Raw genomic sequence first — 25,191 nt, 5'->3', positions numbered from 1 at the left:
ATCCTGTAACCCTGCCCAGCAATAAAGCATCACATTCCACCTGCCAGCAAAGAGGAAAGGGACTTTCCTGTCCTCCACTCCCTTTTTACGGCTGCATGTCTGGCATTTACTCAGAAGTGTTTCCGGTGAAAAGTGCGCCTGAGTTCCAAATATACTGTAACTGACTCCACAATTTTGTAATGAAATATCCATGGACTGATGGATTTTAAAGACAAGTGACAAAAATAAATGTCATTGATAAAATGACAGAAAAAACAAACAGATGAGATCGTAGAAGTATGTCAAAAAGAAATTGATATTTATTCAAATAAATACACACATGACACACAATGAAATAATTTAAATGACATGAACAGTTTGCCAGTAACACCATATTCTGGAAACAAATAAATTAACATCGTGGTTTTAGGAGTCGTTTCTTTCCGGAGAGCAAACATGAAATAGTTTTGACAGTTCGTGAGTTCAGTCCTGTGTGGTGGGGTCTGTAAAAGTGACGCTTTAGATCAGTTGCCCCGTTTCTCCGAGAACTTAATCCCGAACAATCCTTCATCTCTGGACCGGATGACCTCGTCTTCCTTTTGGTCCTCATATTATTTCTGTATGGTCCACAATGGCACTGTGGGGGATTAAAAACATGCCGTTAGTTTAAACTTAAAAAATATTTTTGCTGATTAGTACCGCGGCCGATTTTATTTTTAGCATATATGACTCATATTTTTATTCATATATTGTGGCAGCCATGTTTCATAATGTGTCTCTCACCATATTAGGAGTAGTTCACTGCCGGCGTTCCCATGGCGGCTCAGGGCGCTCTCGCCATGCGTCTTTCCTGCTGTCCCGGCGACGCACTCTCGTTGTCCTGTCTCGTTTTAAAGTCCTGGATGGCTTTTCTGTTCTGGTAATCAATCAGGGCCATGGTGATCACTGCGTTCCAGCAGTTCTCCTCTCCGGAGCACCGGAAATCGATCTCTTTATTGTCTGTGGTCACGATAGTGAAATAGACGAACTTGCCGGTGCGCTCCACGCAGTCTACTTTCTTGATGGACTGCAGTTTGAGCTCCTTGCCCTTGGAGCGCTTCTGCGTGTCGGGGTAAATGTTGAGACTGTCCGTGGTCAGGACGCACGTCTTCCTCTTCCAAAACTGGAGTAGGTTGTCGCTCCTCTTCTCCAGCTCTCCCTCTTTGAGAACCTGGCAGATCTCTGCCGCTGACATTTTCATCGTTTATGTTTGGCACGTTTGTGAACCCTCTGCTTTCCTGCTGGGTCGTCCAAGCCGCTTGTGGAAGGATCTTCTCTACAGATGCTTTGGTAATCCAGAGTGTGGTTGTGAATGAACCAAGCTACCAGAGGGCATTTATAGCACGCTCTGGCCTCAGCCCTTCCCTCTTGACGTCAGATGGTTGGAGAATGCATCAACAGTTGCCGCTGGAGTAATTCAAGGCTGTGTGTGGGCGGATGCAGGGGCGCGCGGGGGGTGGGGGTAAAGAGGAAGTCCTAACTTGAACCTAATTACACTGGCAACACGTTAATTAGTAATCCACATCCTACTGCGGAGATTAGTCTAAGTATTTGCCCAGTCTGCACCGCGTGATTCAGTCTTATATTACCAGATGTGCACACAGAGTGACTCTGGGCCATAAGTCTGACCTCTAATATCAGCTGTAATTTCAGAGGAAGTTAAGTTCTCTGTTAAGATTTAAAAATCAGCCCTTTTCCTCTTTATGACCCTAAACTGTGCCAAGTAGGTTCGTGCGTTCTGGCCCGCCCTGCTCTCTGGTGATCCTTTTCAAAAAGTAATACTTAGACTAAATGTGCTTCAGCTCAGTAGTGTTTCATGTAAACTTTGCTATTCCTGTCTGTGGATGTCAAAACAAAAATAAAGCATTTTTACCTCAGGAGCAACACCAGTGAAAACATTCTGTGGTCTTTAAATGTAGAAACAGCAATTCAGTGTGAGGTGGTTAAGTTAAACTGTCTCACAAGTTAGAATCAAATGTTGGTGAGTTAGCCCACAGACTGTTGGCTTACTGTTGATTGATATATAGGTGTGTGTGTGTGTGTAATTTTTTTTATTAGCTCACAAAACTAACTGCAAACTATATTTGAATTTAAAAATAGACATTCTCTAGTTCGGGCCTGCTTTGGGAGGTGATTCATGGTTTTGATAGTTTCATCTTGGGGTGCTGGTTACTAAAAATGAAAGCTATACCACATGACTGATGGAATTTGATAACGTTGCTAAGGTGTGTCGGCTCTGCTATCACCGTATCTCCTGCCACTCCCAAGTTGTGCTTCTTCACCAACCGACCAGTCACATGATTGACTCCGTCCTGTTTCTTCATGTCAAACAGATATTAGCAGACACTGGATACGTATCCCTGAACCCTTGGAGCCTGTGTGACTCAGCAGGAGGAGATGGTAAGGAGGCAGATGTCATCGACTGTTCCACGCAGCCTGTCCTGTCCCCCTGGGGCTTCAGCCACACCAACACAACACTGACCTCAGTTCATTCATCTCTGTGTGTGCGTGTGTGCATAACTGAAGAGACGCTTATAGCACCCACTTCAGGCTCTTCTGTGTTGACTTCTCTATCTGTCTCCCCTCAAAGACATTGTGGAAACATCTTCCCTAAAGATAAAAAATGTCATGTGTCATCACCCCTCATCACTGGGTCTCTAGCGTTGTGCAGTAAATAGTCGGGGGACCATATGGACATAAAAATGCTTTGTGTGGCCACAATTTACAAGCCTACCAAAATAAAAAGGCCTCACACATCAACGTCACCACGATCATTCAGATCTGACAACACCAAAGATGTAACTACGGCAAGAAATTTCAAACAGATCAACATCCAGTGTCTTTTACAATTGCTGCGTGAGTATATGAGGATGTTGTGGTCAGTTTAATCCTCTGACCTTAAAGAAAACAAAACTACACGTGTACTGAGTTAGCCAGCTTCTGTTTAGTGAAAAGGTTCACCAACGCCTCTTCACTTCCTTTCCTCTTCCTTTGTTTCCAGGCCTTTGCTTTATGTCTCTGAAACATACATATATGTGGGCTTTTTGTTTGATGAAGTAAAGTGGTGGAGACTCACAGGCGTGCCCAGGCAGTGACTCAGGGAGCTGCAGAGCAGCTTACTTTGGAAGAGTTTGCTTGCCTAAGGTGGGCCAGGGGTTTGGGTGATGGCTTGTGGATGAGTGTGTTGTGTCAGCCTGTGTGTGTAAGGATGACTGTTTATTTTACAGCAGGGTTGGGGTATAATAAATTATGCTCAGCAGCATTATTGTAGAGTTTTTACAGCTCTAAACTAAACTCTAAACTAAAGCCCTGAACTAGAATGGAAGCAGACATGACCATACTTAAGCACTACACAGTGTGGGTTTGGTATCCCTGCAATAAACTCTCCACACAATTACACACTGCGGAGAAGAGTGAATACATTCAAAATTAACAAGCCACATACTGCGACTGCAATGCTCGAGCCCCAGCAAAACTCAAATGTGACACTGTGTTCCTTGTTTCTCAAGATTGTGGGAAAGTACAAGTATTTCTCGAGGGAACTGAGGTTTGTGACGGATCTTTGCAGGTGTGTTGTGACAACCTCAGGTTCAAATCAGTGCACTCCGGTTCTCGCTGTCTCCGCAAAGACAAAACAAATCCCCCAGAGACATATGGGGAGGAAGTCAGATAATGAGAAAACTACAACAAGGGAGGAGGGTTTTTGTCACATAATGTGGGCAAGAAGATTAAAAGAGCTTTAGGTTTATTGATCTTTTAACCTTGTTTGCTTCAGTGTCATGCAGCCTTGTAGCCACAGGCGCATGGGTGTGACAAGACAGCAGGTGGAAGGACCAGAAAGACCCAGAGTTTGGTAGTCATGTCAAGACATGAAGCTGCTGAGTTTAATGTGAGTCATACCACAATGAAAAAAGAAAAAAGAAATACAGACAGACTAACTGAATCCTGCTGCAACTGATTTGGCTGAAAATAAATCAGCACATGTTAGAAATCTCCATTAACAGCAGGTTGTGTTCCCTATTGTTGAATTTAATTAGAGATGGAATAACTGAGTTATGACCACTGGAAACAAGAAGATTATTGATGCAATGATTTAAGTTAATATATCATTAATTATAATAATTTTTTTAAGCATGCATTTTTTATGTCTGTATTTCATTAAATCACGTGAGTCTGTCAGTTTGTTGTTATAAATCAGCCATGGAAACCAAAAAACTTGGCTATGTTTTGATCTTTTAACCTTTGCTCTTTTAACTTCATTTCGTTGCCCTGTATCTGTGACATGTGCAATGACAATAAAGTTGAATTCTATTCTATCTGAATTTCCAAGAGCAATGAGGCATCAATTATTGGTGCTATTAGCAGTTATTAACACTATGAACACATATTTAGAGAAGATGTACAAAGTGTTTTATCTGTTGGGTCCAGTTGGGTGTTTATCTGATGGACATGTTCTTTCTTTGCACTTGCCTGTTAACAGAAAATGGTAGCTTACAAAGTCCTTTTTAAATTTATTTTGCATATATCTGTGCATTGGTAAAGGTAAACAAGTGTTCATGCATTGCATTTGTGTGCTAGCTTGTGAAAACCTCCAATGGACAGGGAACTATACATAGTCAGCCTAACAGTGGGAACCAGTATGGATGGCTGCTTACAAGTACAGCAGAGCCCACAGGTAACAGCTGCATACTGTGACACGCTGATGCTTTGGCCTGCCGCTCGCACACACACACATATACATACACATACACATAGATGTACACATAATCATCCTCTTCTGCTCCTTGGTGACATGCCCTTATGATGAGACTCCAGAGCTATTTGAGGCATTGTTCTGATAAGCCCTCTGTGTGTGTGCACGGCTATGCTGGCATTCAGCAGCGTGGGAAAAAGAACAAATGGTTGCAGCGTGCAGTCAAACACAATGTTGCACGAGGAGAACAATAAAAACAGACGTGGCTGCTGTTCGTACACATTACGCTCTCTTTATGAACTGGACAGGGTCATGGCAAAGAGTTATTATTACAGCAAGAGACTCCTTTCTGTTATAGCGCCTTTAAATAAGATGACATTTGTTATGAGTTGAGACTATATAAATGGAATTTATTTGGTCTTTTTACTCCAGCAAATGTAAGATTCATCCCATTCATAAAGTCCAACAGGAAGCAAAACACGTTGCACTAAATTTCCTGCTCACATATTACAAGATAAACTGGCGTGAACAATGCAGCGTAGGATAACCACATTTCCTTTATGCACATCTCATGAATGGATACGTTTTATGAGATGCAATCTTAGGAGTCACTTTATTCTTGCCAATTTTACTCCATGAAGAATGACAGGTATGCAGGTATGCAATCCTTCTCTGTGGCAGGAGTCTAGCATTCACTCAAAGCCTGCACAGCTTCACTGCAGTTTATATGATAAACCTAGAATCTAATCTGTGGAAGGAGCCGGATATGTGAACCAGACTTGAGAGTTAAACATTTATAACTTTTGGGTTTCTGGCCTAGTGCTAAATCTGACACATGACTTTGGTTTGTTTTAAGACTTCTTTTCTTTCGAAACAATTTGATCTTGTTTTTCAAGGAAGTGCCACAGTGTAACATAATCTGTGTAAAAGCATGAGAAGATAATGAACGAGTGAGGAAATTCCATTTTACCTGGAACTAACTCATACCATATTATCATTCAGTGCAGAAGTTTTTATTGTAACAAAAAGCCAGTCACAGACGTTAACGTTCAAACCAAAACAAAAGCGAGCATGGGGCAGGATACAAATTTTACATACATTTAAATCAACCATGGCTGCATTCCTTATGTAACCTGATACCTGTTCATGTTTCCCACGTCTGACTGACGGTTTTATCCGTGCACGGAAGTTAAGGAGCGTGATTCAGGTTACAAGCGCCACACCTAGCTTGCCATTCATTTCACGACCCATTCACAAATCCCCACGGAGGAGCGCAGCCCTGTTGCTGTGCTGTAACTGGGCGTGAAGCTTTCTTTCCCAGACATACCAAGTAAAAATGTGATAATGCAATAAAAGCAAAACAGATTAGCTTGGTTATAATGGCCATTGTTTGTAATCTAACTTAAGCACACACAGATAAATGTAATTATGCCTTTAATGTAAGAGATTGTGCAGAGCTTTCTGATAATCAGCTGCATTAAATTTGGTCCTTGACATTATTTTTTCCTCTCCATTCTATCTGATGCTTCTTTGTTTTATTCTGTGTGGTCTTGCTTTGTGGACAGCTTGGGTTTGTGTCCTTGCCGAGTCTTTTTTCTATTAGAGCTTCTCCCCACGCTGCCATTCTGCTCTTCCTCCCACAATGACAGAGATATGCCAGTCAGGTACCAGACATGCTGGGATAAACTCCAAAATAAAACAAACAAAAAGAGAGAAAAATGGTTGTATTTTGGCCAACAGCTGTCAACCCCCCCAGTTCCGTCACCTGACGCCCACATATGACACTCAAACACAAAGCAGCATTGTGAAGGGTGATGTGTTACTCACAGCCATGTTTAGTCTTGCTCTGGGAGGCGAGTGTGCCCCTCTCTCGTCCCTTTAAATGATGGCCTGCCTGAACAGTTTCCCATGAGTCCTCTGTGCAGTGTGTGTGTGGCAGGCCTTGATTCTGGATTGCAGGTGTTGTCGGTTGGCACTTTGCATGTTTTGTGTTGACTCATTTCCAGATCCTTGATTTGGTTTGCACACATTATTGCCCCTTAAGTTTCTGCCTTAAATTTAGTCTTTTCTTTCTTTCTTTCTCCCTCTACATGTGATAACCCACATAGATTATTCCTTGATGTCTCGTGTTTGATTGCAATCTCTACTTGATGTTATTGCTTTGTCTCAACCTCTGTAAACTTTTGGATTTTTTTTTTTTTGACTGCCACTCATTTTTGTGTTTTTGGCAGCTCCTCTTCTGTTCTAGCTGTGATTGTATGACCTGTAGTTGCGTTTTAAACTTTACATTTTTCCTGCACTGAATGCATTTTCTGATCGTGGGCCTTAATGACAAGATTGAATATCCACTATCTTTATAACTCAGCTCTCTCGCTGATGATTGAGCTTTTTTCTGCCAAATTCACAAGTTATCCATTGAAAAGCTGGTTTTGTGACACTGGGTGTATTTGAAGTTGCAGGGTTACTGTGTAAACTCGTAAGGTGATTTCCATGATTGAAGATTGAATGTCAAAAAAGGTATAATGTCGCAATGTTAGCTTAGCAACCTAATAGTCACTATTTACCACTAAAAAAGTGGTGACCATCCACGGTCATCCAGTAGCAAGGACAAAAAGTTAATGAGAGTTTCAAAGATTAAAATGTCTCTGATTATATCTTTGTCTGTACTGAGAGTGTGCAACCCCACCAATAACATCAGATCTAAGAGGAAATGGGCTCTTTTATCAAGGCTCCAGTTCAGCTCATTCATTTTTTAACACCAACCCAGCACCACCAGCATAAAGCGCCTTTCTAATCCCTTGTTTCACTCTCTCTCTCTGAAACTCAGGCTGGCTCACATCACTTCCGAATAAGAGAGGACGACACAGAACACTCCACACAGACAACCTTGTTCAGGCACACTTGTATGTGTGCTCACGTACACGTAGGAACGCTGCCAGTACCACCTTGAGGCCAAGAGTGGGACGTTAGGTGCAGCTGCAGCTCAGAGTCAGACTGGAAGAAGACTGCACCCTTTTCCCTTCAGCTAGATGATGAGGACACGACGGCAGGAGGTGTCAGAATAATCTGAATGCTCCTCTTTGTTCTACGGCTGCTAACATGCGCAACTATCCATCTCCCTCAGAGCTCTCTAAAAGGATTTCTCTGTATTTGTTTACTGTTAAGAAGTTAACCATCCTCTCAGTCCTCCTATCAATGTACTGTATGAATATGTGATTAAACAATAAACAGCAAAGCGGCAGTAAGCTGATGAACCTTCACTGTAGCTCGAAAAGCTACATTTACCTTGGCTACCATTTTTAGATTCAAAAGTTACTTTTTATTGTTAAGTAACAATAAAATCTGCAGCCATCATGACTCCAGTGTGGAGTTCCACCTCCCTGGTCTAGTTCATGAAAATGCAGAAACAAATGGACTCCTTGTTACAGTGAGGCGATCCTCAAACCCCCACGCAGCAGTCTCAGTATGAATAATGTCTTGTTCACAGGTCTTGAGAGCAAAATCCCCAAAGTTACAGTAGAGACTTCAGTCTGTGGTTTGTCTGCTTTGAAGGATGGAGAGATCTGAATTCACATCTTATTCCCTTCATGCATTTATTTTAGCACCTTTTTGTCATCTTGGTGTAATCCAAAATGTTTTCCTGCTGTCTCACGTTGTCGCTTTTATGCCCCGATGAAGAGAGGCATAAACACACATAGCTGTAAGTGTTGTTGGATGAGTTGACAGGATAAGAAAGCACCCATGTCAGCACCGTGTTGATATTCTCCTCCAGAAACTTCAGAGTCCTCAGCCATTATCACCCACAGTGCATCACAAGGATTTCTCAAAGGAGTGTGCATGCTTTCTCTATCTGCAAGACAGAATTCCACACTAAGTGGTTGCCTTTCTTGAGGTTGGACAGACTGAGACCAAAATTCCTGCAGCCTGGATACCAAACTGCTCTAACATTGTCACTATGGTGTTTGTGATGGACAAAAGGCTCAGCTGATTTACTCATGTAGAGACTGCAACTGCATGCGCTGCTCAGAGCTTTAGTCAATCATTTGCAAATCATCACCTGATGTGTTTTTAACAGCATGTGCATTCACCTGAGAAAAAATACCAGAGCACATAAAGCACTCCACAGCAACACTGGGTTGGACATACAACAGAGCAGCTTCAGTAGCAGGAGACAAAGTGCTTTGCTCTCCAGGGACATTTTTAATATGTCACGAGGAACCTGTGTGTCGCATGTCAAATTTAGGATGTGCCGGTCACATTAGTATCAAGGAATTTTGCACCACTCTTCTTTATATTGTTTCAGTTTAGATTTGTGGGGATTTATTCATGCACAGCATTTCAGTTGAGTTCTGGACCTTGGGCCACCGCAACACGTTGATTCTTTGCTTTTCAAGCTACTCCGTTGTAGATTTGCCGATATGGGATTAAGCCCAGCTTTAACCGTCAAACAGATGGCTTCACCTTGAGTTCATGGTCGTCACGACTGAGAGGTGTTCAGATCCTGTGGCTCTAAAACAAACCCAAACCATCACCCCACCAACAGCATGTTGATATGACATTTAGCGTTCCCCGAAGGTAGCACTGTGTATTGTCTCATCTGTACAATAACTTGAGAAGGGTGTCATGCTGTAGAGATTTCTCATGGTAATTCTTCCTAGCAAGCCATACTTGCTCAGTATTTTTCTGACTATTATAATATGTCTGTAAAGGCCTGTAGAGTCTGAGATGTAGCTGTTGAGGTTTTTGAACTTTCTCTGAGCACTGCATGATTTGACCTTGCAGTTAATCTACTGGGATGTTCACTCATGCAAAAAAAAAAAAAGAAAGAAAAAAAAGGCAAGTCTTGAATGCTTTCCACATGTGAATAATCTTTTGCACCGTGAACTTTCCAAATTGTTTGCAAATTTCCTTTCCTCCTCCTGATCGTAACGCATCACAATCTTCCACATGAGCAAACCCCCAAACACTTGCTTATAACTCAAAGTGCATTTGATTATCAGCACCTGATCCTCTTAATTCCTAGACAAAATAAAAAAAGTGGGTTACCTGTGTTCCTGGCTAAACCAACACAAAACACAAACACACAAAGGACAACGAATTTGCATTTCCATGTCGCACAACTTTAATAGAATATTTTAACTAACTGTACAAATTGAAAAGAAATATTACGCAAGTAACAAATTGTGAATAAGAACCAGTTAAGGCCATTGCTAGCACACGGTCCAATGCAGTAGATCTGAAGATGTCAACCGTGGCTCTGAGATCTGTCTAACAAGATCAACAATCTTTTTTTAAAAAGAGGGAGAGAGGGGTGGATAATATTTTGCTGTCAAGTCCTTTGATGATCAGTCATCAGGCACAAGCGCCCAAAACAAATGGCCAAAATCCCAGTGAAGTATATAAAATACATTGGCACCTTCTCCCATTTGTTTTCCCACTTTCTACTGATTCAATAAGTAGACAATAACAAATACTTATATATTCTGAAACAACTTTAAATGCTGAATTAGATTACACTGTGTTAACGACAATTGGCAAACAATTTAATGAACCAGAACAGCGTCTTTCATTTTGGCTTCTTGGCAACAGGATTTACATTTTATCCACACTTTGTGTCCCAACACTGACTCTAAATGACACTTGTTTAGCGTAAAATACATACCAGAAGTGCCATCTTATAACAGCCACAAAAAGCCTAGGGATTGGCCACTGCTTAAATCTGTCATTTGTGAGGAGAATATTCAGACTGGATGTGAGGCCTGGGCTGGGGGGAAATTCAAGATTCTTTCAAGTTTTGTCTTTCATGTCAAACATTGTAATTTAAAAAAAGTACTCTCACCAAGCTGTTAAAACAAGAGCAAGGAGCATTTCAGGGGTGACTGAAGAAAATGGAAATATATAACCACATGCTTGTCTCGTGATTGTAGTTAGTGTGCTCCGTGTAAATGCTTGTTTACTCCACTACATCCGAACAGAAGAGAGCACTATCAATGCAGAACATGAACCTTCAGTCTGAACATGTTTTTAAAAAAACAAAAAAAACAAAAAACAAAAAAAATAAACAACAACAAAACAAACAAAAAAAAATTGGCAGTATTCACGTTTTGTTAACCTGCTATGCTCAAATAAGCTTTGAGCCTATAACTGCAGATGGGCCTAAAGCGTTCCCCAAAATGCACCGTATCATATAGCTGCATGACACCAGAATAAATAGTCCAATGACATGACAATGAACATTTAAAAAAAGTAAATTAAATTGTATGTCTCTTAAAAAACACTAAACAAATAATAACAACCCCAGTGAAAGATTAAGTCAAACTTGTTCAGCAGTTTCCTGGTAAACTCACATCGTGTTGGTGTTTAAAAAACCCTGAGTAACTGACCGATTTCCATGAAAACTAAAGTTTGGGATCCAATCCTTTTTTGCTTATTTTTAAACTCTTTCATCTAATAATGCTCTGAGTTTGGCAGTAGTAACCTACTCCACATTATTAAAGACAACTGTTCCTATATGATACCATGGCAATTTACATAGAGTCAAGTCACTTTATGCTTTGGGCTGAAATGAAGCCAAATAAACGGGATGAGATGGGCGCAAGACAAAAGAAAAAGAAGTCATGCACATAGTAAAAAACGCAGTTTGGTTTGCGTTCTATTGCGTTCAGGTAAGAGTTTGTAAAAAGGCGGAGCCTGTACAAGTAGTAGGACTTGCTGATTGGTTAACAACTGATTTGATGGACAGCAGGTCTCCACCTCCCCTGATCACCAAGGTTACTGCTGTTTGCACTCAGCCGGCTGGGGCTGTTCTTTCTGCAAGGAACAAAGACGAAAAAGAAAAAAAAATGAAACGAGACAGGCAATGAAACTGCTCAACATCAGCTAGCTAGAAAGCAACTGCTCAAGAAAGAAAGCACCTTGTTTGGTACAGCAAAGGGAGGATTGTTAGAAACCTGGAATGGGTCTAAAGCAAGAAATGTAAATAGATGGAAACCAGCATGACTAAGAACAGAAGCGATCTAGTCAATATGTAAACTGGGGGTCCTAAAGAGGTGGGAATGTTAACAAAAATTAAAGAGGTAAAGAAGAAAAGGAAAGCAAGAATAAACCAAAGCCACTGGACGAGCGAGTGTGATGTATGTGGGACGCCATCCTAATTTCTCCCTTACCTAGAAATGCATGGGGTGAGAATGTTTGATTATGCCTGTAAGGGAGAGGGGGTAATCCAGGGGAGGGAGAGACAACAGTATGAAGTTAAAACATTACATTAAAAAAAATAAATGACAAAAAAGCACAGTGAAACATTGCTATTAATGAGCACCATGAAGCAAAAAACAATGGGTGATGAGGTGGTATCCGGGAATGGGAAAAAAGATAAAATAAAATTTAAAGACAAATTTATAAAAATAACACTACTAACTTAATACATGTTTTCAGGACACATTGTTTATGTGTTTATGTGATAGTCCAGTGTGATGGAGGAAGTATGGCGTATAGTGATCTTAACTACACCATCTGTTATCACGTGATTTTTTTTAAAAATTTTAATCCGATAGCCTGAAAGAAATGAGACGTAACCTGTATGAACAGGTCACACAATCAGTAGTTTTCCAGCACAGGACATTATACAACTGCACTGCAGTGAACAGATGACTCAAGAGAAAGTAATGGTCTCCTAAAACAGCTACTTGAAATATTGAGATCTTGAGGCTCTGGTGATAAAATATATAACCAGTGTCTCCTATATAACCAGAGCTTCCCCAAAGCAGTCTAACAACATTGAGATTGTTAGGGCTTGAAATTGAAGCCAAATCCTGACAGTCAGGTTTGTGCAGCCTGTGCATTTACAAGAGAAAATTAGAAACCAAAGTCAAGGAACTGTCATATTGTTTTTTTAAGGCAACTGTTTACATAACAGGACATTGACACTCTGCTAAAGTAACTCTCAGCAGGACTGCAACACAGCTACAGATGGAAAAAGGATCCAAAGAACTCTGCTTTCTTCACTTAGTAAAAATGCTAAAAACATAATAAGAATAGCTTTGCTATTCTGTGCATTACAAATTGGAGGCACAAAATTAGAGGTTCCTTTAATCCTGCAGGAGTTTGCGGACCCTCATTAAGAACAGAGTAAACGACACTACTTTACATGAACATAACAGTGATCAAGCTGGTGCAAATCCCACACATAAGCTTGTTTCTACCACTGACAAAACATTTTACCATCCATATGCCAAACTTATGGGATATATCAAAACTTTGACTTACTAAATTAAACTTTTGAGGACCTAACGGTTCAAATTGTGATAATTTACAATGATAGGGAAGGAAGTGTAGGGTGCAAACCGACCTTGGGATCAAAGTCTCCCTCATCATCATCGTCATCACCTTCCTCATCTTGTTCCTTAGACACAAACAGAAAAATGACACTTAAACATGCAAGAAATACTTAAGAAAATTTCACATTTATAGTAACTAGTATAATTTAAATGTTTTGAGGTGTGAAAGTCAGGGGCATTTCTTAAGATTTCAAGTGTTTGTCAGTGAACAAATAATTACCTCCTCTTCTCCCTCCTCCAGCTCCTCCTCTTCAAACTACAAAAACCAAGAAGGGGAAAAAAACCAAAGCATCAAAGTCAGTCTGCAAATATCCAACTTGTGGCTTCAGTTTTTTATATGGTCGTGTATGAAAGTGCATGCGTCTGAGGCAAAAACTCACGCTCTCGTCATCCTCCAGGGCCTCTCCAGTGAAATACAGCACTGCTCTGGGAACTATTCTTTCACGGAAGAAATGACCAATCTCAAAGTCTGTGGCTAGGGTGAACTCAGAGTCTTCATCCTATAAAACAAGAATAGAATAGAGTGTTATCACACAAATCTGACAGATTGAACAGAATGTAATACCTAAGAAATGGTGCAATAATGCCTTTATGAAGAACATTTCAGCAACATTATACTCACCATTTCTCCATCTGGTGGAGCTGCAAAGAAAAAAAATGTATATTAACACACTGAATCAAAGCGATGACAGAAAGGATTTAAACAGGACGAGAGGGTAAAAATAAGATTCATTAAAACAAAGGCCAAGATCAATGGAAAGATTTATGGGATTAGCTGAATTTCACATAAGGTATGAAGACCCAGTAGGTTATCAATGACATCACAAAGCGAGGTTATCATACACAGGAAGTGACAGCCCATGAGCAAACACTTGTGCTCCACCACGCTGACTAAAAGCGACATCATCTGATCCTTCCTGTTCTTTGAACAATTCTGTATTAGAGGAAACTGAGACGTTACACTTATGAGGCTGTGCCCACACTGGTCAGTGTTATGTACATCTGAGCGGTCAAGTTTTATAGTACATTATTATTTGCAAATTTTGCACCTGTCAGGTCAATATTATCATGTTTACATGACAGATGATTTTTTACAAGTTTAACAGCAGAACCCCAACAGTCTTACACTTTAAGATTTACAACTAGCAGTGCTAGTCTTGGAAGGAAAATAGAAATTTATCCAGAGATTTTTAGTGAAGCATGCGATTTAAGCGCAACAGTATTTTTGGTATATAAGACTATGCATGTAGGGCTGCAATGAATCATCAAGTAATTTGATTATAACAAATTTGACACAAATTCTTTCCTTCAATGTTTCGTTTAATGCATAGCTCTGTAGCGCGTCAATGTGTTAAACGTAAATGGGAGCTTTTTACCCATATGTACAACTAAAAACAAACCTGCAATACAAACTTATTAAGGAGCAGCGTGTGAATAAAAAAACCTTTTACAACATTAGGTCAAACAACCTCCAGTTTTTAACAAAAATACCAATAACACAACATCAGCAGTGATGATGACATTGACCCAGTTTAACGGAATCTCTTTACACAATGCAAAGAGGCAGAGCCGTTACAGAGACTGTGAGCTCAGGGTGAGCAAAAGAAAATGTGTTTCTAGCGTCCAAAACAGCAGCGGCGTTTCTGTGATCACCATTAAAAGCAGTACTAGGAAAAAAAAGCTAGCAGGAGTCCTTCATCAAAGCACCTGATCAACAAACTCTGATGTGAAGAAAGGCAAACTTTGTAGCTGTTCCATCCACCACCATCTGTTTAACACAGCGAGAAATCCACAGAAAATATTACATTTTTATGATTTATATCATTGTCAGGACGATAGAAGTCTTATGTCGGGATATGAGATTTTGGTCATATCGCACAGCCCTACTTGGACTGTTTGAGATTATTTATATATTTTTTGTATTTATTTTTCTTTAAAAAATAAAATTTCTGTATAGCATGTATACAATCAAAGGGTTTAGTTGTTCTTATTGACCTGTGCTTTATCTCTTTATTATAATATTTATTATTGCTCATTAATGAGACAAAAGTACTTCTTATCCAATTACTCAATAAATTACTTGATTACTAAAATAATTAATAGCTGCAGCACTATATGCATGACACTTGGCATAGTTCAGGTCTGCTTATAAAGAAGTCCCACACGCACGGGCACGCACAAAATGACAGTGTAACTACTGAGAATAAGCTTCCTCCTAGGGCAGGTGGAGATATCAAGCTTTATATTAAGTTGTATTTATGACATGAAAAACGACATGTACAGTCAAAAGCCAACATTTTCTCTGGCAACTATTTACCAATATAAATTTTCAAGAAATCAAAATCTTGATATGTCAATGAGGTGCGCAGCAGGTAAGTCACATGCAGCAATTGTGCATGTTCACATGAGCTTTGAATGATAGCCTATCTACTAATGGCCATTCTGGCCAAAGAGCTGCACACCCAAGCACACTTGACAAGGAGGTATTTATATCCACTAGTCATACACCAAGACTATGACTGAACCAGTAGGGCAAACATTGGTGCAGCCAACGAGTAATCAGGTCACCTCCTCAAAGTCAGAATAAGTCTGGGCATGTCAGACAGGTAAGCTGTCTATACAGGAAAGACGACACAGTCATTGAAGGTGTATCCTGCCCTGACTTAATGATCTTTTGAATAAGAATATCAAGATTTTTTTCAAGATTTGCCTAACTGACACTTTATTATTCACCTGATGTTCATTCAACTGAAACTGACCTGCCTCGTTTTTAAATGAGGCAACTGTTTCAATAAGGTTGCCTAATATCAGAATGGTTTGATTTGTTCATTTAACTTAAATTAACACCAAATTAATTTAAACTCAGCAAGCTAAATGCCTTAAAAAAGAACCTATGGTACTCGGAATACAGTTAATATTGTTTAAAGAATAAACAATAAATAGAGTGCCAGCTCTGTTAAAATTAGTTATAAATAATAATAACATCAATAAACTACATGATGTCATTAAAAGGTGGTGGTTACCTTAAACCTAAAATGTTTAATTATCTCTTTATCAGTCATTAAAGTCACTGTTTAGCATCACAGTAACAAGCCTTTCAAGCTGGAAAATAATGGTAAAACCAAAGTTTATAAAAGTCCCAAAGCTGACTAATGAACAAAGTTCAGCTTCAGCAGCAACAGCTACACTGACTGATACACCTACTCATGGCACTGTCTGAACAATTTCAAAAAGTGATTCTGCTGCCACCTGCTGTTCACTTTAGTTGAATACATGATTAACAGCTCATATTATGTGCTTACATATTTTTTAAACTACCTGCATGTAAACAGATGCTACCAGCCCATTAAGTGTACCCATTTCTTGCAACATAAGCAAATTTCTGAGTGGAGGTTTGGCAGATCTGTACACAGTTCTCAACTTGTGGTTTTTTGGGTTTTTTTTTTTAATTTAAAGAGAGAAGTATCTTTGAGAGTTCCTGAGAAATCCCAAACATTATGCGTGTCTGTGTGCTCTCACCTTTAACAGGATTAAAGAAGTTGAAGAAGGAGTCATTGGGGACCTGTTTGGTAACAGTGCGGACAGTGCCACGCCCTTTATGCTTCTGCTTCTTCTTAATGGTTTTCACTGTCACGTCCTTCCCCTTGTGCCAATCTATCTGACAGCTAGAGAGAGGAAGTATAAAAAAGTGAGAGGCGGCAAAAAGCAAATATGCAAGAAAAAGGCAGAAGTTGGAAGGCCTGCTAAGAAGAGGATGATATGTGGGATGCAGAAACAGATTTATATAGAAAATACAAAAAAATGAAATAAATAAATACTGCACAAACCACACATCTATTTCTGAGTTAAAACTTAACATCACATGTTTACCACAGTTTGACAAGCATAAGTATTAAGCTCTGGTTCTCACCCCTCACAGTCAATGATCTCTGGTCCTTCAAATGAGAAAGGATCTGAGGGATCAGGCTCTGACTTCATCTTGTAGACCTTAGTGAGAACTGCATTGTTGAAGTAACCATTGGGCTCAAAGTGGAACCCTAATGTAAAACTCTAAGAAAGAAGGAACAAAAGGATAATTTAACACAACGACTTAAATCTTGCCCAAGTAACTAATGATAATCGACCATAATTACAGTCACTGGCAGACACTGACCATTGGCTCTCCAGGCTCAGAAAACTTGACTTGAATATCTTTCAGGTGTTTTAGGATGGGCTCATCATGCTCCTGTCACGAGATTAACAGATAAGTCAAGTACTATTCATAAAGTAAGTGAAAAGGGAGAAGAGGATCATCAGTCACTGAAATGTACCTGTAGCATGTCACTAAGCATGTCCACACTCTTGAATATAGTGAGCCAAAACTCAGGGATGCCTTTTGGGTCTTCTTGTGGTGTGGCTTCCTCTTTCTTTGAATCCTCAATAGCAGCTTTTTCCTTTACTTCCTCCTGTAAGGAGTTGACAGAGCGATAATCAGCACTCACTGTTCACAAAAATCTATATTTAGTCGAACTAAGATCATGATTTATTACCAAATTATCAGACAGTTCACACTGCAGCAAGATTACATTAAAATGTGGTATCAGGTTCTAAAGGAAAATCAAATTTGTACTTACAGCTAGCTCCTCCTCTTCGTCTCTGTCACTCTGCCACTCACACTCCTCGTCTGTGGGTTCCACTGTTCCTGTGACGATATCTCGTCTCTGTGATAGACATTATGGTGAAGTTAAACATTTTTAACAGAATTTTCAATATATTGATGAAATATAACTATGCAGGCAAACGTTCATTTGGCAAGCGTGGATTATTTTCAGCTTGCAGACTGACACCAACACCATTTGAGAGAGAGACTGACACACACTCACACGACATGCACACTGGACAGGTGCAGCAGGATTACAGCTGCCAGTCTCCAGCGTGATTAAGAATGGCAGACTTCTTGTCCCTATCTCTGGAAATAGCCTTGACTGACAAAGGACAGTCGACTACTTGCTGCAGCAGTTTTCAATTTAGCACAATGGATGCAGCCTTGCTGACCTCTGATTAGACCAGAGACATACTTAAACACCCATTCGTATAGGAAACACCACAAGTGATCCTTACAGATTTGTTCAGTTTTATATTTAAAGCTAGCATTTACTCTGTTTGCATTAACACATAAAGAGTAAACGAAAATATCTGCCTAGTGTTACGTAAAATAACTTTAAGGAAATGTGTTAATAAAAACAAAACCTGTTGTACCTTGTCAAACAGTGGCTGATAGAGAGCGGCATATTTCCTCTCAAGCTCATGAACCTCCTCATAGAATTTAGCCTCTATGTTAGCACATTGCACCTGTAGTCTTTTCAAGGCATGCACTCGCCTCTTCACTGCTTTGGGAAGCATGCTATAAGGGAAGAGAAACATAACAAAGGGTCATTAGAAAATGATGAAGGAAAATGTCTTACAAGAAAAATGCAATCTAAACATTTGTTGAGAGTCTACAACGAACAAAATCATGTTTTTGTTTTTAGGAGATTAAACAGGGATTTTATTTATATGTACTGCATAAAAAAATAAAAAAAAAACTATCAGCTGTAGGAAATTACTCAATAGTGTCAGTTATCAAATTCATCTGCTGACTGGAGCAAGCCAACAATCCAAAAACTGGTTTTGTTGTACATGTGAAAGGTTTTGTTTTATGCCATGCATAACAGCAGACTAGTTCACTGTACTGAATAATTTCATATGATTTTACATTAGTGATTCTGCATTTTTGAGCATGCTGTCCAAATGGAAATTTAAGTAATTTGCAAACTTTTGGCTCCTTAGTGTCAAATGCCAAGAAAAATGTCAATGAGATATGTTCTGTGCCACACAAAGGTCAATGCAAGGGGGAAATAAATCTTCAAGAATTATTTAGTTACAATTAGCCTTAATGTTTTAAAAGTTGCAATTCTCTTGAATTGACATCTACAACGCTCAATGATGTGAACAATAAATTGTAATCATGAGTGTTTTCATTTTCAGCATATCTAAAAACGTAATCGAATCGCAGTTCAGTTGCACTGACCTTTCCAAGAAGTGGAAGCTGACAGGTCTGTCCACCTGCCCACTTGGATTTTGCATCCCTTGATCCCCTTTACCTGCCAAACCAGCATACAACATTAGTAGAGATGTTCATCTCAAAACTGTGATAACAAAAATGTGTATTAAATGTAATTACATGTAATATTACTTTAATATTTAGCCAATTGCAACCTTGTTGTACACAATATAAGGTAAACCAATCAATAAAACAACAGTCAACAAATACTGTGAAATAATGGACTAGTTAACATCCCTAGCCCTTGTCTTGGAATAAAGCAGTTACTAGCAATATAAAAACCATGTTTGATATGGTTTTATAGTAACAGCTTAAAAAAGTCCACAGACAGCCAGAGAGAGAGAGCCAACCTCTCCACTCTCCTATTTTATTTGTTTATGTCTTATGCTTTTATGAAACTTCTTGCTTTTATGTAAAAGCAAGAAGCAAACTTCTTGCTTTTATGTTGCTTTTATTCTACTGTGTACAGCGACCTTGAGTGTTTTGAAAGGCACTTTCAAATAAAATGTATTATTATTATTAGCCAAAACCTTAAGCCCGTTAAAAGAAATGTTATAGTCAATGGTAATAGACACCTCAGCTTCACTACTGGAACTTTAACATTATGCACTCCATACTGTACAGTAACGCCACTGTTTTGCACATGTCTCACTCTGTATATTTTATTTTATATATTTTATTTATTGTTTACTCTATTTAATTTGTAAAATATGTGTACACACACACACACACACACACACACACACACACACACACACACACGTAGAAAAATATTTAGTATACACATCCAGAAATGCATATACTATTATATATTGTACATATATTTATTAGTTTCAGATGTAGCCATTCTTGTATTTTGCACAACTCTGTTGCTTGTGAAGCTCGCACACAAGAATTTCACTCACATGTGCTGTACCAATGTACGTGCACATGTGATGTGACAATAAAAGTGATTTGATTTGATTAATAAAGGTAGTACAGAGGTCAAACAATGACAACAATGCCCTATATTAGATCCCATTAGAAGATCATTTTAGATCTTCAAAGGGGAAATCTCAGTGGAGTGCTGATTTGGAAAAAGCTCATGAAAAGGACATTTGTAATATGCACAATGAGGATCTGATTTCATTTTTCACAACTTTTTCTAACAATTTGCCAACAAATTGCATATTTGAAGTAATAATTGCTGGAAGAACTGGCATTAAGACTTTTTTTTTCCATTGAGTAATGGAAAAACTTACTAAGCATACATACCTTTAACAACCAACAGGTACAGAGTCAAATCAAGTAAACAAATCTCATCAGATGCATTACTTTAACGTGGCCAGTGGGAAAAATATAAAAATTATTTTTACCTTTATTGGCTTCCATGACCAAGTGTCAGCTCCTCCCTCTGTTTAGAAGTATATGAGATTATATAAGCCATGTAATCATCATCAGCAATTAAAGTGAGTAAGTAACTTATGGAAGTAACACCAAAGTGAATGATGAATACTGTCAATTGTATCTCATCAGTGAGTCCTTGTAAATTAGAGAAGCTACTGAACTGCCAAAAATAACCTGCGCTGAAGGCTTATAATTAAAACCGATGCAGAAGAGTGACAGGCAGACCAGCTGAGCTAACTTTCACCGATCTACAGCAACAGCAGTGTTGAGCAAGCGCAGGCCGATGACGCATTGACATGCTAACAGCAGCTGGGCTAAGCTATGTCAACCAAAGTTAGCATCTCTCCATTTTCAACAAGTGTAAAATGACCAGCGCTGGTTATGGCCATCAGGGAACCTCTGGGCAACATCTAATGAAAGTGGACGCTAACATCGCCTCACGTACAAACACATAGGTGTAATCACTTAGTATGGGCGTGCCAAAGATCTGACAGCAGCTAACCGGGTTAGCCAGCTAGGTAGCAAGAAACTACCAGCCAACGTGCTAAGAACAATGCTTGGGCGAGGACAAAGTGTAAGGGTTACTATTTTAGACTGTCGCCAGTTGGCTGAAGACAATCAGAATGGGGAGGCAGAGCAGCAGTGCTGTACAATTCCATTATGTATCTCGACGGATAACGGTACAACAGCTAGCCACTACCGACCGCATTGACAAGCTAATACCACCTAGCTTCGGCTAGCTCGCGCGTGAATTAAAAACACCAGAGTCAGACAAAAGTACCGTGAAGACAGTTTACCGGCGGTCCGCCGGGCTCATTAGATAACTCCGGCTGCAAAAGTAATACTCCAACATGGAAACATATGCTAAAATTAATGACAAATCTTTGCTTACTGACTGTTTCAGCAGTCTTACCTCTATATGAGCGGAATCTCGCCAGGCGCGTCGCTCACGCGTATTCGCTTCAATCCGCACGCCCGAGCGACACACATGCTCCAGCTTCTTGGATTCTGATTGGACAGCCGGCGAGAGCGAGCTTGGTGCTACATTTAAGCACTGCGTTGCGAAAATGTCATTTTTGGTAACACCGATCACTTATCTACCTTCACTTGTGCTTCAGTCATCCAGGGTTTCTTAAACAAAGAAGTGTTTTCATGATTAATATGTAATCTAATTCTAGAAACCCCTATCAGGGTTTGATAAAAACATAAACAAACAAACAAACAAACAAACAAGCATTTCTTGAGAGTACATCTTGTGTACGTGCAACACAAACGCACATTTCCTTCTTTCCTTTCCACATTTCATACCAAAAGACTTGTTTTCTTGTCAGAACAGTGTCATCATCTTCTGTGCACATTTGTATGTATGTATGGGGAAGTTAAGCATGCTCACAGGATCATTACTTTTAAAAATGCAAATGTTCTTGCATGCACAAGTTCTTATCTTGCACCCAGAAGATAACAGCTTGTGGAACAATGAATATAAGATTTGCATGAAAACTCTTATACATAGTGTCCAGCCTGCAGATGTTTCATTAGACAAGATAAATACTCTCTTGATAAATGCTTTCTGATATGATCATAATGTCTCACAAGAGCTAATTAAAAATCCCACATTGGTGTCTGTCCTGGCCTGAGTTTTATTTGATGGATATTTGGAACCATTTCAGCCTTCATCTACACATCACATGGTATAATGCAACCACCGTTTTGAAAATTTAAGGTGGCTTGTAGTTTTAGAAATCTATGTTTTAAATAGTCCAGCATGTTTATGATTGTATAGTTCAAAGCTGCATTTAAAATCATGTGATTTCAGAAGACAGGTATAACTCAGGTTATCAGTTTTGGTGAGTACTTTCAGATGTAATTAATAATGACTACATTTTAGGGCACTTTAAGTCTTACAGAATTAAATGTAGGACTGCAATAGGAGAAATGGGAATGTTTTGGCACAAGAGACAAGCAAATTCAATTAAATTCTAGTGAGTGTTCTGAGTGATTGGCCAGATCACGTGTAGACCACAAGAGGGCTTCATATACTCATTTTGTCAGAGACAGTGACTCTTTTGGTATTTACCCTCAGAAAGAGACTCTAATGTTGTATAAATATATGAATAAGCCACTAAAAGATTATTAATGATGAGTGTTTTCCATTCCAAATAACATTTGTGAAACACTCATTGTTTTCATTATACTCAGGAAAACATCTGGAAGAATTAAAATGTTAAATTTTGTAAAAAAACAAAAAAAAAACAAAAACAAAAACAAAAAAAGAACAAATAAAACTAATAATAATGAAAGAAACACATGTAATAGCTCTGAGTGTTTTTTTGGGGGGGGGATGTTATATAGAGATTGAAATGTGTCTGCAACAAGCACATTTCAACTCCAATTACTAAAACATAACATAAATTCTTCTCATGCAGAAGTAAAAGCCCATTGTCACCAAAGCATCTCTAGTATTTGGCTGTGGCTGATTTCCTTGCATCCTCCCCATTGTTCACGTTGACCTGTGGGATAGCAGATAGCCGCTTGCCTTCTGGTAGTGTCATCCTTTTAATCTCGATCATCTTCCCCATCTTTGCTGCCATGTGGCCATGCTTATGCACCCTAAATGACATCCCTGTTTTTGCTGCAGATCTTACTGAGTTGGGTCAATGAGCTGATCCCATGCTTGCCCTTGGCATACAGTTTCATCTTATCCATTAGGACAAAGGGTAACATTTGCCTGTTTTGTCAGAGATCATCATTGTCTTTACTGGAACCAGGAAATGACATGAAAGGAAATTTTAAATATGTGTAGCTTGGATTGGCACACCTATCTCATCCTGATATCATCATTCTTAATAAATCACCTGTCTTAAATTTTTTTAGAAAAAACTAGTTCAATTCAATCTTTTCTTTTACAAGTTCACAGAACAGGTCATGAGACTAAACTGGTAACGATCATAGAGACTATTTATATGCCACATCCCGCTGTTATAACATTAAGGTTGTTTTTTTTTTCTCTGTTTGAAATTTACGGAAATAGTGCAATAGACATAAAATCACTGAAATCTGGTCTTCTTTCTGTTCACTATCAACTGCAGTGTAGTCTACGCACTTGAGAGGAAGTGACAGCACTGAGGCCCCTAAGGGTAGGATTGTTGTGACCAGACTTTGTGCCTGTCACATTGTGACATTTACCAGCAGGGTCTGTACTTACAGAAGAAATCAAATGTGATTGTATAGCATTTGGGAAGAGCCAGGGGTCTAGAAACAACTGTATAATAACTGCCAATTTATACTATAAATGTATAGACAAACACATCGCGCACTACCAACCAATGTAATGTAGATATTTGAGTTAGCCATAAAAAGGGGGAAAATATGTTTATCTGAAAGCTTGCAACATTATTGCAACCACTTTGAAATCTCAGACAAAGTCACATTTTTAGACAATAATAACACCCGCAGGGCAAGAAGTAGGGTGTCCTTCACAGCCAATTGTCAAGTAACAACTCACAGATTTCATCTTATCTCAGTTTTCTCTCTCCTGTCCTCCCACTTGGGAAGCAGAGGCACACATCAGGTGTTACATGCAGTGGTCCCTCTTCATTGTTCAGCTGTGTGTTCACACGTTTTATTATGTGATACAAGATTTTACCATGTGCATGTGAAGAATGCTGGAAAAACTCTTGTAAGCAAGTCAGACCTGAAAGTATAGACAAAGAGTGTGTGGGCCACTTTGGCACATACATAGATACCTGGCAATACTTAGCGATAAGTAAAACTGGAAACATCCGTCATTTCTTTAGATTTTTGTTTCCCAGTGAATCAGACTTTCTCATTTTTGGTCTTGAGGAATAGGCTTTCTTTCCTTTGGACAATGGCTGCTTTTCCACTTTTTTATACCAGGCCTTATACCTGAACATTTAAATTGCTTGATAGATTCTTAATCATCCAGATAAGGAATTCCCAAAAAGCTGATTCTGTTCATCTTAATGTACCAGAAAATGCCTGTTAGATTAGCAAATAAGACATTTTAAATTTCCCTGTTACAGAAACACACAATTTATGCATACAAATAGTATAGACTGCCTCCGCCCATTCTTCTTGCAGTGTTTCTTTTTGTCAGAAGAACCTCCTTAAGGAGTGACCAGTGAAGCCTGTCTTATTTAAGCCTCTGGCTTACATAACATAGTCAAATGTTTTTGTTGATATTAAGGTGTGTTATGGGTGCTTTTAAGTCTGTTAAGTGATTATGAAAGCAAATAACGCACATAAAGCACATATGCTGAGCACAGTATAAGGCAGATTGTGTGCAATATGTAGTGTGTGCTTGGTTTGAGTGTATTTAGTTGTTTCCAGTCTCTGTACAGTCATAATTAGTTCTTGGTTTACATTAATAGCCATGAATCAGATTCATTCCTGATGGGTGGTGTCCTCCAAGGCTGTCCTTTGTCACCTATTTTATTCATAGTATTTATGGACAAGATTTCTAGGTGCAGCCAGTGGGTGGATTGTGAAGGGTTAGTTGATCCTTGTTCCTCTTGAGTCTGCTTTTCACAGATGTGGTTCTGTTGACTTACCATCAATCTACATTCCTACCTATGTCACAAGCTGTGGGTAGTGACTGAAAGAATAAATTAATGGATATAAGAGATGTACCTGAGCTTCCAGTGAAGGGTGTCTTG

At 39.2% G+C, this 25,191-nt stretch overlaps 2 protein-coding genes across 5 annotated transcripts; both read right to left on the bottom strand.

Moving 5' to 3' along the window:
- Positions 1 to 277: 277 nt before the first annotated feature.
- On the bottom strand, positions 278 to 1,382 carry phlda2 (pleckstrin homology-like domain, family A, member 2). The gene is made up of 2 exons (XM_005949293.3): positions 763 to 1,382; positions 278 to 616 (listed from the first exon to the last, which is right to left on the bottom strand). Exon 1 carries the CDS (start codon positions 1,217 to 1,219, stop codon positions 803 to 805), a length of 417 nt encoding a protein of 138 aa, XP_005949355.1. The 5' UTR covers positions 1,220 to 1,382; the 3' UTR covers positions 278 to 616; positions 763 to 802.
- An 8,427-nt stretch (positions 1,383 to 9,809) lies between these two features.
- On the bottom strand, positions 9,810 to 21,525 carry nap1l4a (nucleosome assembly protein 1-like 4a). 4 transcript variants are annotated; one of them, XM_005949292.3, is made up of 15 exons: positions 21,429 to 21,525; positions 20,485 to 20,522; positions 19,097 to 19,169; positions 18,286 to 18,430; positions 17,661 to 17,747; positions 17,358 to 17,492; positions 17,201 to 17,272; positions 16,958 to 17,097; positions 16,567 to 16,712; positions 13,670 to 13,689; positions 13,428 to 13,547; positions 13,268 to 13,303; positions 13,059 to 13,112; positions 11,878 to 11,912; positions 9,810 to 11,521 (listed from the first exon to the last, which is right to left on the bottom strand). In XM_005949292.3, the coding sequence occupies exons 2-14, from the start codon at positions 20,498 to 20,500 to the stop codon at positions 11,907 to 11,909; spliced, it is 1,050 nt and encodes a 349-aa protein (XP_005949354.1). In that variant the 5' UTR covers positions 20,501 to 20,522; positions 21,429 to 21,525; the 3' UTR covers positions 9,810 to 11,521; positions 11,878 to 11,906. The 4 variants fall into 4 exon arrangements, with proteins under 4 accessions (XP_005949354.1, XP_005949350.1, XP_005949353.1 ...); XM_005949288.3 differs by lacking the exon at positions 11,878 to 11,912; XM_005949291.3 differs by lacking the exons at positions 11,878 to 11,912; positions 21,429 to 21,525 and adding an exon at positions 21,297 to 21,406.
- Positions 21,526 to 25,191: the final 3,666 nt, after the last annotated feature.

Source organism: Haplochromis burtoni, unplaced genomic scaffold (assembly GCF_018398535.1).
Source record: "Haplochromis burtoni strain Fernald_Lab_line unplaced genomic scaffold, NCSU_Asbu1 Contig_259, whole genome shotgun sequence".
Classification (NCBI taxonomy): Eukaryota; Metazoa; Chordata; class Actinopteri; order Cichliformes; family Cichlidae; genus Haplochromis; species Haplochromis burtoni.
Note: the sequence above shows the minus strand (reverse complement) of the source record. Positions and strands in the feature narration are given on the sequence as shown.